Source organism: Solea solea, chromosome 17, assembly GCF_958295425.1.
Source record: "Solea solea chromosome 17, fSolSol10.1, whole genome shotgun sequence".
NCBI classification, from domain to species: Eukaryota; Metazoa; Chordata; class Actinopteri; order Pleuronectiformes; family Soleidae; genus Solea; species Solea solea.
Window position 1 is genome coordinate 19,115,529 of NC_081150.1, and position 19,674 is coordinate 19,135,202.

The 19,674-nt window shown below is 42.0% G+C and overlaps 2 protein-coding genes across 4 annotated transcripts in view; both read left to right on the plus strand.

Annotated features, from left to right (window-relative positions):
- The window catches only part of ncoa1 (nuclear receptor coactivator 1), a 63,668-nt gene extending 54,846 nt beyond the window's left edge, over positions 1-8,822 (plus strand). For 2 of the 3 annotated variants that reach the window (XM_058612511.1, XM_058612512.1), the window contains one exon: positions 997-8,822. In XM_058612511.1, the coding sequence (XP_058468494.1) occupies positions 997-1,176 (180 nt within the window). In that variant the 3' untranslated portion in view covers positions 1,177-8,822. The remainder of the gene's footprint in view (positions 1-996) is intronic. The other variant, XR_009233572.1, reaches the window with a different exon arrangement.
- Positions 8,823-14,929: 6,107 nt separating this feature from the next.
- On the plus strand, positions 14,930-19,557 carry LOC131443816 (carbohydrate sulfotransferase 12-like). Its single transcript, XM_058613826.1, has 6 exons — positions 14,930-15,077; positions 16,406-16,545; positions 17,192-17,349; positions 17,627-17,767; positions 18,604-18,908; positions 18,985-19,557. Exons 2-6 carry the CDS (start codon positions 16,437-16,439, stop codon positions 19,244-19,246), a joined length of 975 nt encoding a protein of 324 aa, XP_058469809.1. The 5' UTR covers positions 14,930-15,077; positions 16,406-16,436; the 3' UTR covers positions 19,247-19,557.
- The last annotated feature ends 117 nt before the right edge of the window (positions 19,558-19,674 follow it).

Sequence of the window (19,674 nt, forward strand, 5' to 3'; positions counted from 1 at the left end):
ACCTGTTGATCCAACCCAGTGCTGCGGTGAGAATGTTCCCCTGTAGTTTGACACCGACATACAGTATTTCTATCCTCTACTCTGGTTTCAATTTGAATTTTGATTCAGTTTTGAGGCACACATCGTGATGTTGAAAACAACATTTCACTTCTGTGGCAGGGTGAGGAGACGGTTCCTACAGACACACCACATGGCTCTTTTCCACAACACAGTCCCAGCACACTGCCACTCTTTCCAACAGTGATAGTACCTGGTACTTTTTTTAGTACCTGCTCTGGCGAGGTTCCAAGCGAGCAGCAATTTAAAAACTAAACTGTGGCGTCAACAGACTGCCGGCCACTGATTGGTCAGAGAGTGTCGTCACTGGAAGAGTCATGAGCGCAACTTCCAATGCAAGAATCAAAACGTTGCAAGTGTACAGACAGATTCTATAGAAAACTGTTTATGGAGGCAGCACAGTTTTGAGCCTTACAGTGGTTTTAAAAATAACGACTTGTCTCGACGCAATGCTCTGCCCCCTGCACTGCCTTTGTAGCTATTTCAGCCAAAATCGCAAAAAACACAACATTTTGATGTGATTATGACCCCAACTCAACTCAAATTTATTTATAGAGCACAGTTTAAAAAAAAAAAAAAACTGAGGTTGACCAAAGTGCTGTACAGAAGAACGTCAAGTTACAAAACAAAATCAGTACAAATATAAATCATAAAGACATAAGACATTTAAGAATGAAAAACACATAAGAAGCAAAAAAAACAATGGGAGTCCAAATCAACCTGTGTCAAATGCCATGGCTTAATAGTAGGTTTTTAAAGATGATTTAAAATGCTCAACAGTCTGGGAACAAAGGCTCTGTCCCCTCTGGCCTTAGGCACAAAATAAGAATCTGAAAACAGACCCAGACCATCTGTATCTTCATCTGTTCTTGGATAATAACGAGCGAACACACGCGGTGCCGTTTGTTCCTGGTATCACCGGCCTCTGTGTTTGTGCAGGTGCAGCAGGTTCAGGTGTTCGCCGACGTCCAGTGCACCGTCAACCTGGTGGGCAGTGACACGTACCTGAACCCGGGCCCCATCGGCGGCGCGGCGGCGCAGAAGGGCCCCGTGCCGCAGGGCTCCCAGAACAACCAGGCGCAGCAGAAGAGCCTCCTCCAGCAGCTGCTCACAGAGTGACGCCTCCCGCCTGCTTCTGCTCTCCTTCTTACTCCCCCTCTACTTCTCACTTGGTCAGCGCACCAGACCCATTGCTGTCTCTGTCTCGCCGTTGTTTTTGGATGGATGGACGTCTGGCTCGGAGCGGTGTGGCTGTGAGTGGAGCGACGCAGCCTAACCACTTCTGTGCAGAGGTGAGAGGGGGATGGAGGGGGTTCATTCAGCCCCCGTACTTTTTTTTAAACGGAAAGACTCGTGTGTCAGAAGGAGCAGCAGTGTATTTGAACCTGCCTGTCTAATCTGTCTGACAACCTGTCTGTCTGCCTCAGCCTATTAAAGGCAGTGTTGTCTTGCTGCTCATTCCTTGGTGACCTACTTCCTGCTTCCTGACCCAAGAAAAAAAAAAAAGAAAACAACAACAACTGCGACACCATTGTAGATTTTTTGCCAAGTTGTCGTCACTGTCAAATCAGGGCTGGCCTAAGTTTTTTCATTTCTTTTCTTTTGTTTTTCTCTTTTTATCAGACGATTTCAGTCTGTCGTTGTTGGGGGGTGGGGCATCACAGCAGCAGCAGTGCAACTTGGGAGCATATATATGTATATATGTATACATATATATATATATATATATATATATATATATATATATATATACATATATACACACATATATATGAAAAGCTGCATTCAGCGTTTAAAGTGTGGGATTATCCTACACAGCAGCACCTCTGGCTTTGTTATTTGTTTTTTGTTGTTGTTTGTTTTCCTCTCACCTGTCTCTCAGCGATGTGGGAATGTTTAAAAAGGTTTTCAGACCTCTTTTGCGGCATTGTGGGATAGAAGCTCAGTATCAGCTGGTTCTGTGACTGTCTCCGTCTATCAGCGACAGTGCCTGGTCGAAGTCGGAGTTTTTTCTTCCCCAAGCTCTGCTTCTTCTACTTCTACTACTACTACTACTTCTTCTACATATTATTCTATTTACATCTGTTTTTTTTATTTTTATTTGGTTGAATTGTTTTAAAAAAAGAAAGAAAAAAAGGACAAAAAAATACAACATCTGCTCTCACCATCATCATCATCATCATCATCAAGGACAACAACTTCATCGTCTTCATGAAACAAGCTTTGACAACAGCCGGAATGGACAGGACGGATGGACGTACGGACAGGACGGATGTTGGACATGTTGGATGGGAGACAGACGTGGATGCTGCTCAGTTTTTCGGAACTCTCTTTGTGTCTTCCTCCCGCCGGGGAGGAAGGAGGTTTTTAATTTTTTTATTATTATTATTTTCAAAATATAAAGAAAGACTGTTATGATTATTTAACTGTCTGTCCATCACATTTTTACTCCCTCCCTTCCCTTCCCTCCCTCACCTCCGCAGCTGTGAATACAGAGCCTCATCGGGCTCACTCTCTCTCTTTCTCTCTCTCCCTCTCTCTCAGCCTATCAGTGTTGTTTGCCATGTGCACCGTGCAGGCGGGGTAGTATTGTACAGTAACAGAAGGACAAAGACTTTGTGGGGGGGGGATGGTGAACTCACTCTTCTCTTCTCTTGTAACCGCTTTCCCCCTTTTTTTTTTTACGTGTTATTAACTCAGAAACTTGCGTATAATGTGATTCGATCCAGGTTTGTTTTTATTTGGCATCAGGATATTGTAAAGTTGCTAATGTGCAGAGGAGGAGGAGGAGGAATGAAAGGTGTTTTGGGTTTTGTTTTGTTTTTTACATCTTGGCAAATGTGAAAAAAAATATAACTATATGAGATCTCGCTTTACCCCGCCCCCGCCTTGCCCCGCCCCTACGTTGCGTTCAAGTTGCCACATTTTGTGCAGGGTGGTTCACAGCGCTTCTGCTTTCCTCTTGTGGTAACCAGGGAGCTCGTCAGCCATCTCCTCTCGCTCTTTCTCCTCTTTTGTTTCTATTCTCATGTTAATGTACAAAACAAAAAGAACTTTTCAGACCGTACACATGTTTGTAACCATTGTATAAAGTTAAAAAAAAGTATAATTAATACCCTTAAACCGGTCCCAGAGAACGGGCGGGCAGGGGCGCTTTCGGATTATAATGACATTTAAGTAGACGCTTTAGTGATAGCAGTTCCTAACAAAGATGTGATGGATGATTACGTTTTTTTACGCCGTCATGAATTTGAAACAAAACAAAACAGGAGAGGTGAGGGCGGGGCTGGGGCAGGGGGTGGAGTCACAGTAAAAAGATTTTTTTTTTTTTTTATGTAAATGAGTTTTCTCCTCACCTCCTGCAAACATGTTTTTTTTGTTTCTTTTCCACTTCTGGTTTCCTGATGAAGACTTCACTCCACTGGCTACACACACACACAGTTTTCTGATGACTACTGTTGCTCAGTCAGACACTGTCTCTCTCAGCAATAACAGACCTCTGTTAACAAAAAACGTAATTCCCCGCGTATTAGAAGTGCTTCACGTCACCAGGACTTTCGAAAACATTCAAAAATAATCTCCAGTGTTGTTATCCTGATATCTGGCGCGTGTCCGAAACTTAAATTGAAAGTTTATTTCGGGCTCAGCCCCAACACCCAGACGTTTAACGCGTTAGAATGCGTGATCTTATCTTTGACGTACGACTGAAACTGCAACTAACCGCTATTGTCATGTTTGGTCCAGTAAATATGGACTCGGACACCAAAACGATTCAGTTTTAGTGATTTCTTTTTTATTTGGAGCCCACGAAACAGACAAATATTCACATTCAAGAAGCTGTTAAAAAAGGCGGTTAATCGAACATCATACTCAGTGGGTCTCAAATTTGCGGCTCTTGGGCCACACGCGGCCCTCCAGTCGACTTCACGTGGCCCGCCACTTATTTGTTATTTTGTAATTTATTGATACATTTTATCAAAACAAACACTTGTATCTGGAAATTCTGTGAGTTATCGTCATGAATTACGATATCGAACAGTTTTTTTCCCCCCAACAACATTGACTTTTCTCACTTGAGCGCCCCCTCCTGACCAGGTCATGTGAGTTTGAGACTCTCCTGGTCACATTCAGACAAAATGATGTCACTTCAACCCCCCGAAAAATGCAATTCTCAGCAACAACAGCAATATGCAGTTTTACGCTACTTCAGTGGCTTTTTCTTTACCGGTGCACTGTTGTTTTTGTTTGTTTTTGTTTTTTTAACCATAATTATGCAACATAACCCAGTTACAGTATGCAAGGTCAACATTCCACACACCAACTCCTCCAGTGTCGTACGACGACTCCAGAACCACTTTGTGTTCAGCTGGATATTAAAAAAAAAAACCTGTGCGTGGATTTATGTCGAAAAAAAAACAAAAAAAAAGACTTCTTCTGAGATTAAAACACATGGATAAATCCATACATCGACTGTTTTAACACCAGCAACTCATTTTTAGTACTTATCCCACTTCTTTCCCTTCAACCTCCGTTGGCGCTTTCTCCCTCGAGGTTTCCACAGTTTCTATTTTGCGTTATTGTTTTTGTTCGTCATGTTGCGAGCGTCGGCCGTCATTTACAGAGTTTCCATCCAAATGGTTCTGCCTTTTCAAAAAAGAAATTTTATCGGATTATTCGACTTAAGAAATACAAAATGATGTCATCAGTAAAAAGTCGCACATTATCCACGAAGGCGATGACGTCGTAAGCCATGACGTAGTCCATTTAGAGCTAACATCGCGGTGATTAGCATAATATACCTCCAGTAAGATAGTTTGTGCGGAATTTTTTCCTGAAACGTTTTGTAAAAGTCGTCATGGCTAATGCGAAAAATCTGCATTTTTGTCTGTCGCATTTGCAGAGTTATTTGCCGTTTTGCCGATACTGAAAGTATTTTTGATTTTAAAAAGTGGAAAACTGATGTAAGATATCACGCGCAAATTTTCCTTTGCACGAGATAAAAAAAAATCACACTTTAACGGTACACTCGGATGGAAGTGAAGGCACTTATAGTTCCCAAACTACGGTGGCCCGGAAGTTCAAACCATTATATCACGTTCCGTAAAATACTATTATAGATCACAAAACTAATTAGCAAAAGCCACAATTCTGATGGAAAGCGGAACGTACATTTTCCAAAATAACAAATTTACAATCCCCGAAACAAATGTCCCGGATGCTGTTCCGCTATAAACAAAAGAGGCTGGCTTTCAGCACTACTATACGTCTCTTACTGTCAAATTAATAAATAGATAAAAAAAAAAGAATTGACCGCTCACTTTATCACGTCCGGGTCACTTGCAGCATTTGATACGTTCCCTTTTCCGTGAGGACGGTTTGTTTCACTTTTATTTTGTAATATATAATTATGGTTTTTGCGCTTCCAGGCCACCGTACCAAAACCCAGGATGAGGAGGAGGAGGAGAAATGGGACAAATTGATTCCTGAACTGTGAGGCTTTTTCATTATTATTATTATTATTATTATTATTCTTTTCTTTTTAACGCCTGCACTTACATTTTTAAATAAATAGATAAATTGAAGCACTTCAGTGTGGAAGCTCCCAAAAATTGGATTGTGTCTCCTGTGACGAATACTGTTTTGGCCGCCGATGTGAATACAACTCGACAGCTGCACAAAGTGGGAAGAATGTATTCTGGAAGTTTCCGCCGTCGTCGTCTTCTTCTGTTATTATTGTTATTATTATTTTTATTATCGCACTCTGCTTTCTCACACAGTATTGATACACACACACTTTTCTGCGTGGCATAGGCATTCCTATGGAAACCGTTTTCCTCTACAAACTCTGTTAACTGCAGAAACCTCGACAGCAACTGTCACCTTATCCTGCGACGACGACGACACATGCCAAATACGATTAATGCTTATACTATGTAACCTTTTTATTATTATTATTTTTTATCCCCTCCCCTTTTCTCACTACAGTTACCAGGTACAAGGTTTTAGGCTCTTTTATAAACGTTGGATTTCAAGATGTTAACATAATGTATATAACAGAGAAATGTGAATATGTATTTGTTTCAGAATCAACAGAAAATAAGTAAGTAAGTTAGCTCCGAGTTTGTTTTTAAAAAAAAGAAAATAACTACTCGCCTCCGTCATGTTTTTTTTATTTTTTGATTTTCTACTCTACTTTATTTTTTTATTTTTCCTGATGTATGTATGTATGTATATGACTATCAGTGAGTGCTTATGTATGTGTGTGTAATACTGTATATCTGGTGTTCTCTAAGATGGAAACGTGGAAGATGTCCTGGTTTGATTCTTTTCTTCTTTCTACTCTTTAGACGCTGCACAGTACCTGTGGGTGTTTTCACAAAACTATGCCAGAGAATGGTTTTCCTTTTGGTTTTCTTATTCTTCTTCTTCTTCTTTTTTTCTTTTTTTTTTAAGTGACTGCTGAATGTGATTTTACTGAGAGAGTAAAAGCAGTGTGGACTGGCTTTTTTGTACGGGTTAATTTAAAAAAACAAAACAAAAAAAATATGACAGAAAAAAGGCCATATTATTTAATTTTCTCTGTTAAAAATTTTAAGCAGATCTGGTAGAGAGGGTGGAGCCTTGGTTTTATGGAGAGGCCTGACGGTTATTGTGTTTGAGTGGGCTTGTTTTTTTTTTTTTTTCCTAACTGTCTGACTGATATTTTTCATTTTTATTTTGTTGCATTTGCCACTAGTAACGACCAAAGCTTCACGAGGTTTGACAGATATCATATGCAAACCTCCTCATCATCACTGGACAAGACATAACGTAGCGAGCAGCCCTTTATTCGTCCTTCCTACCTCCCTTTCTTCCTTCCTTAATTTCTTCCTTCCTCGCACAGTTTTGCGTGGTTCCTCATCTGACGTCCCAAAGTTAGGTCTGCGGCGCCGCTGCTCCGCCGGTTTTCAGCCTGAAGTGCTATCATTCGTTTACAGGAATAAAAGTAAAAACATCGCAACTGTTAGCTATGCACCTTACCGATCAATATAGCATTTATTGTCCTTTTCACATGGATGCAGATTTAACACTGGAGCGACATTAATTTCATAGGCAAAGTATCGTCACACACAAAAAAAGACCCCACAAAGATCCCACGTAGTCGGTGAATTAAGTGTAGTTTATTTAGTTGATATCTGACTGTTCTCCTCGTATAATCTCATTAAAACACGTCTCTTGTTCCCGTGAACTAAGTTCTTTATACCAAACTTGAGGTGCCTCGTGTGTATATATACATATATATATACATATATGTATATATATACATATATATACTTTCTGCAGTAAAGTTTAACAGTAATAACCTTGTTAACCAGGGTTTTTTTTTTAGTAAAAAAAAAAAAAGAAAAGAAAAACCTTTTTTCACCTTTTATAAAAAAAAAAGTTTGCTGTATTTTAAATGACTTTTTTTACACACGTTAGATTAATCAAAATTATTCCAGGAATTTTTGCAAATACAATCTAATTTTGCACTTTATATGGATTTTACTCGGAGCAAAAAAGAAGCCACAATCAGATCAGTGTTAGTAAACGTCCCCTGAATGTACGTCAAGAAAACCGAGGTTATTGTAGTTTCATTTTAAATTTCTCTCAGGTTCTTTTATGAAGAACTCGACAGTCAGGGATACCCAACATTCAAATGTATAGACTTTTACCTTCTTTGTATTGTAGTTCTCTCTCTCTGCCTCTTTCTCTCTTTTACCTACAGCAACCGATCCTCAGTATAAAACTATGCCAGTCTTCTTCAGGTGACCCCGCCCCCCCCCCCCCCCCCCCCCCTCCCCCTGTCAGCTGATACCAGGCGTACTGTTAAAAAAAGCTTAAATCTCAGAACATTCCTGCTCACAACACAGTCACAGCAACTGTCGGCGCTTCGCTCTGTCGCTGTGGACGCCGGAGCCACTCGGCGTTCACTTTCCTCTGCCGCAGTGTTTTTCCTCAAACCAAGGTTGGACACTCGCTTTCTTTTAGTACAAGTCTGGTTTGTGCGAGACTTAACCTCTGCTATCTAGCAACAATTGTGCACTGACATTAACAACACACTGTGTTGCGTGTCCTCTCTCTGTTTTGTTTGTCTTTTCACACTTTTTGTGCTGCCTATTGTAGAATATTTAGCGGTGTGCTGATACCAAGATCGGGCCAATGTTAGATCCAGGATTGGGAAATGTCCTATCTAGGGTTGGGCCAAAGTCATGTTCAGGATCGGGCAATGTTGGACCCAGGATCGGGTCATATCCAGGATCAGGTAATGTCAGATCCAGGATTGGGCAAGGTTTGACCCAGAATTGGGTAATATCCGGGACCGGGCAATGTCAGATCCGGGATCGGGTAATGTCAGATCCCGGATTGGGCAAGGTTGGACCCAGAATTGGGTAATGTCAGATCCAGGATTGGGCAAGGTTGGACCCAGAATCGGCTAATATCCAGGATCGGGCAATGTCGAATCCAGGATTGGGCAAGGTTGGACCCAGGATCGGGAAATGTCCTATCTAGGATTGGGCCAATGTCATGTTCAGGATCAGCAATGTTGGATCCAGGATTGGGTAATATCCAGGATTGGGTAATGTCAGATCCAGGATTGGGTAATGTCAGATCCAGGATTGGGCAAGGTTTGACCCAGAATTGGGTAATATCCGGGATCGGGCAATGTCGGATCCGGGATCGGGCAATGCTGGATCCGGGATGGGGCAAGGTTGGACCCAGAATCGGCTAATATCCAGGATCGGGCCGATGCCAGATCCAGGGTCGGGCCGATGCCAGATCCAGGGTCGGGCCGATGCCAGATCCAGGGTCGGGCAAGGTTGGACCCAGGATCGGGAAATGTCCTATCTAGGATTGGGCCAATGTCATGTTCAGGATCAGCAATGTTGGATCCAGGATCGGGTAATATCCAGGATCGGGTAATGTCTGATCCAGGATTGGGCAAGGTTTGACCCAGAATTGGGTAATATCCGGGATTGGGCAATGTCGGTTCCGGGATCGGGAAATGTCGGATCCGGGATCGGGCAAGGTTGGACCCGGGATCGGAAAATGTCCTATCTAGGATTGGGCCAAGGTCATATTCAGGATCGGCAATGTTGGACCCAGGATCGGGCAATATCCAGGATCAGGCAATGTCAGATCCGGGATCGGGTAATGTCAGATCCAGGATTGGGCAAGGTTGGACCCAGAATCGGGTAATATCCAGGATCGGGCAATGTCAGATCCGGGATCGGGTAATGTCAGATCCAGGGTCGGGCAATGTCGCATCCAGGATTGGGCAAGGTTGGATCCAGGATCGGGGAATGTCAGATCCAGGATTGGGAAACGTCCTATCTAGGATTGGGGCAATGTCATGTTCAGGATCGGCAATGTTGGACCCAGGATCGAGCAATTTCCAGGATCGGGTAATGTCTGATCCAGGATTGGGCAAGGTTGGACCCAGAATTGGGTAATGTCCAGGATCGGGCAATGTCAGATCCGGGATCGGGTAATGTCAGATCAAGCATCGGGTAATGTCTGGTGTAGGATCGGGCCATTAGCCAGGCCACTATCTGGCAACACAACTATTTGATTAATTTGAATTTGGAATAAAAGTTTTAGTCAAAAAAAAAGAAGAAGCAGTTTTGTCGCTCGTCATTGGTCCGTTATGGTCTCTTTGCACCGCTGAGTTTCTCTGTAGTTGTTTAAATCTGAACTCCCACTCATTCCTGTTTCAAATGTTCAAATCTCTGCTCTTCATGAAAGTTACCACAGCGTCTGTTGTCCAGTATTGTAAGTGTTGCCTTATTGGGACCGAGGTCGGACTTGGTTCTGTGATTTTTGATTTTTTTTTTTTTTGTTTTAAAGAAGAAGAAGAAGAAAATAAGGCTTGTTATTAATTCACCACTTTGTGTCGTTTTGGGAGAGGTCAATGCTTTTTCTGGAGAATTTGAGGGGCGGGAGGGGATGGGGAAGACCAAGGTTCCACTCTCTCCCATGTACAAATTAATATAAATAGATATATATATATAAATATATATATATATAAATAAATATGTATTATACATTTTACCCATTTTTTGTCCGGTTTTGTATATTACACTCATGTAAAGTTTGTTTTTAACGAGGCATCGGAGCAGCTATTACAAGACAATATGAGTGACAATGTTCATCTGGGAGAATTTTATGCATGTACTATTTCCTCTTTCTTTCTCTCTCTCTCTCTCTCTCTCTCTCTCTCTCTCTCTCTCTCTCTCTCTCTCTCTCTTTCTTTCTGTATCTGTCTCTTTTAATGTCCCCCAACCCTCCTGTTCAGGTGTGAAACGTGAATATAAAGAAAAATCTACCTTTTTTCTTTGGAATGTTGTAGACAATCAGTCTCAGGCCGGGTCCAGTCCCTGCAGGGAGTGAGAGCCCTGCAGGCTGATAGACAAACAAAACTCTCAACTTCTTTTTTTTCTTTTTTCTTTTTGACAATTAAAAACTCTCTTTGCATCTACTGGAAGTCTATATTTGGAGGTTTGTTCATTCATATGTTGGTGGCTGCTCAAGTTTACACACACAAACACACTTCTCGACTACACTCAAAAATACAAACACCTCGTGCATTTGATCCCTCTGCTTTTTTTTTTCCAAGGTGAGGATGCCGACCTTGAGGAAATGATGCTTTGACTAACAAAACTATAACATCTATGAATGTGGGAATGCAACACATTGCAATAAAAGCACCATTTGAAATGCAGCACGTTGTCCCTTTGTGTTTCCTTTATTTCCCCCACCTGACAACTGAGATTTGCTTAGAGTTCCAGTGTCGCCAAAAACTCTTGTTTCAGATCTAGGAACGGGCAATGTTGGATCCAGGGTTGTGCCAATGTCATATCTAAGATCGGGTCAGTGCCATGTCTGGAATCGGGTAATGCCAGATGTTTTGTAAGCAAAAAAATATATAACTATTTGATTAATTTGATGCTGGGTTTTTTTATCCAGAAATGCTCTTAAAAAATCTTCATGTAGGTTTTGTCAAAAAAAAATGTTCTCTAACCTAACATTTGTTTCTCACCACACTCATGTTTCAGAGATAATTCCTTTTCGCTAACGTCGCAGAAATGGCGTTCACGCTGCGACTCTGCAAGGTTTTCATCATCGCAGCGGACAACAGCGTAATCGAGAGGGGTCTGGCTGCACTGCAGACCTGCACTGTCAGGACCCTTCGTTGCAGACCTGCACGGGACCTGAAGTTGATTCTTAGCCTTTCAAAATAATAGCGATCATACCGGAAGCACGTATTTTTCGTTCCCAATGTTTATTTCTTGGGTCTTTATTTTATGTATACAATGTAAATATGTGTATCCATGTGTTTAATTAAAGAGATTTTAAAAACTGTATATCTTTCCAGTTCAACTGGATAAGGTGAAAAAACGCAGGAAAATGTCAAGATAAAAATATATATACAAAATATTATATAAAAAAAAGAAAATACAAACGTTATGACCACTTCTAGGGTTATTCTACAGATAATCAGTGCAAACTAGATGTACAGCTATTATGATCCCCTTAAAACACTATTAGCCTACTCAAAACATGCATTATTTTACGCCAGTATTTTAATTTAATTTAATTAGTAAAAAGGACAGCTGTTAGTTAATTCATTTTGAAATAATAAATCTCTGTAAATACACCTTTATTTATTTATATGTTTATTTCGGTCATGTCATTTAGATCAATCATCATCACACATCATCTTAGTGTAGTTCACACAATACACATAACCGAAAGGGAAAGCGGGAGAAGCAAAAGCTTATCTAGCCCCGCCCCCATTACCCACAGAATACATCATTTCATCATACAATACATCATTTCATCATACTAATTTTGTTTGACAAAACATGTTTCAGCAGCAGCTCCCTTAATGTGTGATGGCATAATGCATCTACACTCCAACCTATTGCTGACTGTTCTTTGCTTCTATTCCATTATTTATCATTGAAAATGTATCATATATTTATCATTTACATATTGATTTACTCATTTTTTTATCTAGGCATATCTTATGTGTGTTTGCAATTGTAACACCTCATAATTCATTTAATAATTGCTTAATATTGTCTGTGCTATGTTCTTACCTTGTGCTGTCGGACCACAGGGATTTGCCAATGGAGGGTGTGAGGGTGATGATTTTAAATGAACTTAGCTTTGTGTATTCAAAGTGAATGACTGAATACCTAGTTACATGACCCAGATAACCAATAACCTCTGTTACAAGAGAAAACAGTAGACACGAAACAAACTTTCAAATGTCTTTTTATTTTTTATTTTTTGATGATTTTAATGATTAGTGTTTTTAGTGTTATAGCTCACACAAAGAAAACAACAACAACCTTTTTCCACAATTTAAACTTGACCAATAAAATGGTCGATTTTCTTTGTTTTTTTTTCTTCCTGCTCTTTGTACTCACAGTACGCCAAGAAGCCTCTTTTGTCCATCATCTCTTCACAGAATATGAAGAATATGAATATCTTCGATGTGGTAAAACAAAACGTTAAAAGGCTCCAGAATCAATTCTTTGTCCTCCTCATTTGGATCCATGAAACCATGCAAATTCTGCTATTGATTTGGCTCACATCACTCACATAGAAAATCTGATTCTAAACTTTTCATGTTTAAAACTGTGAGGTGAGGTGTCGGGTGTTCTTCACTGCAACTTACATTCCCTTCATTTTCCTTTTCCCCTTTTAGCAGCCAAACCACAACCTGTCAGAAGTTAGTAGCGTTGGCTCATACTTATGAGTACAAACACACTGACAAATACATTATGCTTACCTTTAAATAAAATGCCACCTTTCCTATGTGCCTCTAAGTGGCTCTGCAGCTTGGACAATTTTGTTGGTTTCATTTTTAGGCACAGGGGGCAGTGAAATTGCTTCAACTTTGGGCGTAGTGCCGGTACTTAAGATTGAAATATGCATCTGTAAGAGACAAATAATGTCGTAATAAGTAAAATGAAATTATATAAAAACTATATGATATAACTCAGTTTTCTTGGTCTTTGAGTAGGAAAATGGCACATTTAAGTGAGCACTATCGACACGATAACAACGCTAAAAACTACCCAAAATTCCAAAACCCAATTCTTTCAAATTAATATAACTTTACAGGGCAATATATAGTGTGCAACATAACGTTCTAGTGAATAAAGACTGTTTCTGTTTCTTCGTATGACGCAAAGTTGCTGTCACTTGACTTTTACTCACCTCGTCGTCTCCACACTTCACATGGGGAACGAAAAATATGTGCTTCCGGTATGTTCGCTTTTATTTTGAATACATGCTTCCGGTATGCTCGCTTTTATTTTGAAAGGCTTCAAATCAACTTCCGGTCCTGACAGTGCAGGAGACCTCACAGTGCAGGTCTGCAACAAAGGGTCCTGACAGTGCAGGTCTGCAGCCAGACTGTCTTGGGCGTAATCTGACTCGTCAACAGAGCGAATAACAGGGCAGAACAAAGAGACGGCGAGTGTGAGGCGTGCACGTGTGCGCGTGTGCATGCGTGCGTGTGTGTGTGTGTGTGTGTGGGCCGTGAGGAAAAGCAATAAAAGACACAAGCGCTGTGACTGAGGTGGAAACACAGATATACAAGAGAGAGACATCTAATAATGAAAGACTCAGAGTGTGTGTGTGTGTGTGTGTGATCTCTGCATTGTTTCTTGGGTCCTTAACAAAAATCTCACACTGTCCTAAAAACTGAAGTTAGTAAAGCACTCACTCTCCCACACACACACACACACACACACACCAAAGTTCACAGAGAAAACCAGAGATTTTAGCTGCTGCTCCTCTGCTGCCTCGTGTGGTCACTTTGTGTCACTGAGGTTAATCTGAGTGAACGATTTTAAATGCCAAATTTTACAAAATCAGACATTTGAACTTAGGGATGGAGGCAGCACATCCCTAAGTTCACACACAAAGTGCAATATGATGAAGCCGTACAAGGCAAGAGAGCCGAAAGTGGTACTGTCAGTTTGTTTTGTTTTGTCATGGTTCATGTGTGCAATAAACTTTACACTTCGTGAGGGAAAACAATTGTGCCAGAGAATCGCCATATCAATTCTAAGCTAAAAAAATCCTGATTCATATTTTTCCCGGAATCGTGCAGGCCTACTACCCAACACTGATGGTTATATACCAAAAATATCACCAGCCTCCCCTGCTGAGGACGTAATCAGCACCAAGGACAGCGCTGACGGTAACGGAGTATAGATCTGATGACACAGGTCACGTGTCGTCACATGTCAATGAAAATCTTGTTTTTTTGTGTGCCTGTGTCTATTTAAAGTAGGGATGGGCATAATAATAATAATAATAATAATAATAAATCGATGATCAATTAATTGATCATTAAGAATTTCGTCGATGACGGAAGTTTTTTTATTCCGACAAAACTAATGCGGGTTCTGTTGCGTAGTCAGTGGAGATCGGTAGGGCGGCTATTCCAGAGGCTGGGGAGGGGGCGGGGGGGGGGGTGGGGAGTCGCAGCCTCCCAGTCCCAGGTCTCTGCTGTGACACAACTCCATCATGGCACCGTCGGTCCCCTCACAGCGGTCTGCGGTCGCGTCTGACCCCAGAGTAGAGATGCGCGCATGAGCTGTAATGGCATCCACACGCGCAGCTATGGGTTGTTTTAACAACTGATACTCGCACCATCATTTATTGTAGAGATGCTTTGTTGTCAAAGGAAAGAAGAGAAGAGGGATCGTGTCACAGTGTTCACTGTAACTTGTGAAACGAGTTTGGTCTGTGAAGATCACTCATATTGCCAGACCGACCATTCCTCTCTCTCTCTCTCTCTCTCTCTCCCTCTGTCGCCTGGCAAGTTTTTCAGCTTTTTGAAATCGATGCACAGGGTGGAGTTGAGCTCATTCTTCTCCCCCCTAAGCAAAGACCTGGTCTTAGCTTAACTGTATCATTTCACAGCAAACACAGGATTGTACGCAGACCACAGACTCTGGCAGGACTTTGATAAGGTTAGTGTTTATTTACCTTCATTTTATTATTTTAGGTAGTGGTGGTGGTGGTGGTGGTGGTGGGGGGGGATTAGTGCAGATTAGACCTGGTGAGCATCCAAAACTAAAACATTGTCTTTGTCTTTAAGTTGCTTTATTTTGACCATGTAACGCAGTGAAATCACCAGCAGGTAACAAAGTATGAAACATGTTTTATTTCAATATCTGAACAAGCGACATTTGTCATCATACTGTATGTGTGTGTTTGTATGCTGTGGATACAGTAACAGTGATGCAGATTTCTTTAACTATCATATTTACAGATTACACTACATTTTGTTTTGTTTTTTCTGAACTAACTGACTTTTGTACGGTGGCCCCTGAGATAAAAATCACCATCACAAATCGGGGAAAACACGATAGCATAGCATCAAAGACCGGTTTCTCAATAACAGCCCGAGGACAATCGCTGATATTGCTGAACCGGTCAAACGTCTCTCTCTCTCTCTCTCTCTCTCTCTCTCTCTCTCTCTCTCTCTCTCTCTCTCTCTCCACCTGTCTCCCCCTCCTCAGTTGTCTGTCAAGTTTTTCAGCTTTTTTTTTCTTTCTTTCTTTTTTAAATTGATGCCATGGGTCGATTTGACGTCAGCGCGATGTTTCGCAAACGTTTGAAATATTTCAACTGGAGAGACAAGATGACAGATTTGTGCGATGGCTTTTTGTCGAGTCACTCGTTCCCCCGTCGACATCCGACAAAAACTATTGTAACTATTCTAACGTTTATAATCCAACAAGGCGGACAGCGACTCAGCAGGCAGCCTCCTAAGCCCCGCCCACGGTCAGAATCGCATACAAAAAAAAACGTGGCGCAAAAAGAACAAGTGACAAAATCCTGATGATGATTAAATCGATATTTTATTTGCAATTTGTGTGTTCTGATTTTGTGGTTTACCTTATGTGTGCGTGGCAGCGTCGCGGCGTGGCGTCATTATGCTGCACACAAGTGGAACAAACCATTGGAACTGAAAGGATGTTCTCGAATGTCTTGTTTTTGTCCACAAATCAAAATGATTTCTTTGTTTTATGGAGCAAAGAAAATATACATTCAAGAAGCTGAAACAATCAGAAAATCTTGTTTTAATCATGAAAAAAAGCTTCAAACCAATGATTCGATTCATTGTTTCAGCTCTTTTATTGTTTCTATGTTGCACTCATCATGTTTTTCTCTCCTTGTTTTGTTCATGTCTTCATTCATATTGTAATTTTCTTTCTTTTGTTGAATGTATTTTAGAGTCTGAACTGTGCTCCACTGTGCCTCACGTTCCTTTCACTGTTTTCTTGTTCATTAGAAAAAGCCGACGCAGCGTTAATCCAGTGGCCATGGCGATATGCAGACAACTCCTGAGGCACCTGATATACGGACTTTTTGTGTGCAGTTTTCTCATCTTGTCGTACTTTTATGCAACAGACATATCACTGGTGCTAAGAGGTAAAGTGTGTGTTTTACTTTTTTATGGCCTTTTCTGGTATAAAACAGTGACCTTGTCAGGACAAGTATGGAGACGAAAACCCGGTCCTAATGACACAGAACCTAAATCCTAAAGAAGGCATTGGCCTGTTTATGGTTAAGGTTTTGGAATAACACTTTGTTTAAGGCCCTGGTTTACTTCGCCGCACGTTAGCGCGGACCCAAGCGCATAGGCTCCGCGTGCAGACCCAGATTGAACAAACTGAACCTCCGCCCCACCAGCAGGTGGAGTATTAAGTCCCGCTTACCAAGCAGAAAAAACCATTTCGACAACAGAAGAAGTCGTCGCCAAGGATACTCGTCCGAGCCTTGAAGCGACGGACCTTTCGGCTGTGAGCCGCTCGAACCACACACGTCCGAGGGAGCTGTAGCATCGCTCTCGTCGTCTTCTCTGGTAGGAACGCGTCCTATTCCCTGCGTCGTCCAGATTTGTGCCGCCACCCGATGGTGAAGTGGGGATACCACAGGACCCAGGCGCGCGAGTATACTAGGGTCCGCGGGTATGCGGCATGTGCGCGGAAGTGTAGCAGGGCCTTTAGGCTGTCCAGACCAAATCAAAATGAATCCAGCATTAACACTTTTATTCTTATTCCTCTTGTCAACGCAGCACAGACGATGCACCAGAGGCAGGAGGCGAGAATGCAGCTGATTAACAAAACGTGTTCCTCCTACAACCTGACAGTTTTAGAGGAAATGAGTCCAGGCAAGCTGAGCAACTTCATCGTGGATGACGCTCATGGTCTCATCTACTGTTACATCCCAAAGGTGAGGCAGACGTCCGTCCATTTTCTACCGCTTTAGCCGCCACAGGAGGGTCGTGTGGGTTATTCTAGATAATATCTCAAATCTCCTGACAGCATGACTAAAGAAGGCAGCATACAGTACAAATAATGTGGCGTCATTTATGTTCAAGAAGACCAAAGGCAAAATAAAAGGTTAGGTTCCAATTATCATCTGCATTATCACCAATGTCCCGCCACCGAGTCTAGCCTCCGAACGCCAATGCAGCCGTTGACCTCAAAGTCTTTTGTCTTCACCGCAGGTCGGATGCTCCAACTTGAAGAAAATGATGGTGACGCTGAAAAATGGTCCACCATACCGTGACCCCGGACTTACAAACGCACAGGTTCACGACTCCCCAAAAATCTCTTACCTGAAGAATTTCCCGAGACATGAGATCAAGGTTAGTCCAAAATGACACTGTGTCCAACTTTGTCCCGTTAGCCGCGAGCTGGAATATTGTTTGAGTCACAGAATTCAGGGGGCGTCACGATTCTCCAAATCCTCGATTTTGAAGGATCTTTTTTCCTCTCTTTCCTCGCGCAGACGGGTCGGATTGATTTTAATTCCCATTTCGATGTCGTGTCACGGGTGATACATAATGTCCATAAATTTGACACTAAAGGCCTTATTGTCAAATTTAAATCATTTCTTAACAATATGAACGTAACAACAACCCATCGATTTGGAAAAGAAGCCATAGAAAGTCATGTAAATGGTGCTAAATAGCGCTTTTCTAGCCTTGATGGCCAACTCAAAGCTGCTTTACAACGTGGGGTTAAGTGTCTTGCCCAAGGACGTCCTGTGCTATGCTACATGTGCACACCATAGCTGACACACCTTAGTTTTCTTGTCGACAACGCAAACACAAAAAGTCAGTCAGTCAGTCACCATCTACCGCTTTATCCTCCACCAGAGGGTCGCGGGGGGCTCGAACCCGGGTCTTGTCGCTGCAAGGCAAGAGTGCTAACCATTACATCACCGTGTGGCCCCATACACAAAATTGTCATATTAGTTGGCAGCAGCTTCGGGTTTTGCGGGAGGAGCTAACGTGTCATTGTGCTACAGCGGCTACAACCACAATGGACGTCACCCCGTGGGGCGTGGCTAAATTCTCTATTCCACCTTGGCTTTCAAAGGTCGAGGACGTGGCGCCGTTTCAATCCGCATTCGTTTTACAGCCGCGTTGGTGACGCCCCCTAAACGGACGGCTCGTTTGTGCTCTTTTGTTGACTGCAGGCAAAGCTGAAGCACTACACCAAGTTCCTGTTTGTCCGGGACCCATTCGTCCGTCTCGTCTCCGCCTACCGAAACAAATTTGTGGAGCTTAACGAGCCCTTCTACAGCAAGCACGGCCGACCTATTCTGCACTTCTATGGCAACCATCCTTATCCACCCATGTCCCAGACGTTGGCACTCGCGTCCGGCATCAGTGTCTCGTTTGACAACTTCATTCAATACCTGCTGGACCCACGGATGGCCAGCGTGTCTCCTGATGAACACTGGAACCAGATGAACAATTTGTGCCACCCCTGCCACATGCAGTAAGACCGCGTTTTTCTGCAGTATTGACGCTGGCCGTGTAAATGGGTGTTGACTCTGCTTTGTTTTACTTCTCAGATATGATTTTATTGGACATCAGGAGACGATGGACGACGATGTTCAAGATCTGCTGGAGATCTTAATGCTGAAGGACGAGATTCAGGTGTACCAGGCCTTTCCAAAAATGACGACCAGCGATTCTATGGCGGCGTGGTTCAAAGTGCTGCCTCTAAATGTAATCAGGGAGCTGTATCAACGCTACGAGATAGACTACAAGCTCTTTGGCTACAGAGAGCCGAGCGAACTGTGGAACGGAACAAACATCTCAAAAACGACTTAAATTATCCGTGTGAAACCAACGAAGGACCCAAATAAACACAGCAAATCACACACACACACACACACACACACACACATAAATGACCACTTTAACTGAGTTTACAAAGCACGAGATAAAGACACCACTTTACAAACTATAGGCCAGCAGCAGTACATTCCCAGTTCTCTAAAATATTAGAAAAACCATTCGTAAAACAATTTGACAGTTAGTTTTGTTGAGAAACATGAATTGCTGACTGACAGCCAGTATGGATTCAGAAACCATAGATTTAGACAGTTTTGGACCAAAATGTTTTATTATATATATATATATATGTAGCACTCCCCTCAATAGACCTTATACTAAGGGCAGGCTTCTGGGTTCATTTACTGTATTTTAACCCTAATTTTCAAGTAAGTTATTTGGATTTCGTTTGTTAATACACACTC

Excerpts from the sequence above, each read along its gene's own strand:
- LOC131443816 (XM_058613826.1), top strand. The coding sequence starts at position 16,437 with ATGGCGATATGCAGACAACTCCTGAGGCACCTGATATACGGACTTTTT. Across the intron at positions 17,350-17,626 it reads TCTACTGTTACATCCCAAAG|GTCGGATGCTCCAACTTGAA; the intron begins GTGAGGCAGACG and ends TCTTCACCGCAG. Across the intron at positions 18,909-18,984 it reads TGCCACCCCTGCCACATGCA|ATATGATTTTATTGGACATC; the intron begins GTAAGACCGCGT and ends TTTACTTCTCAG.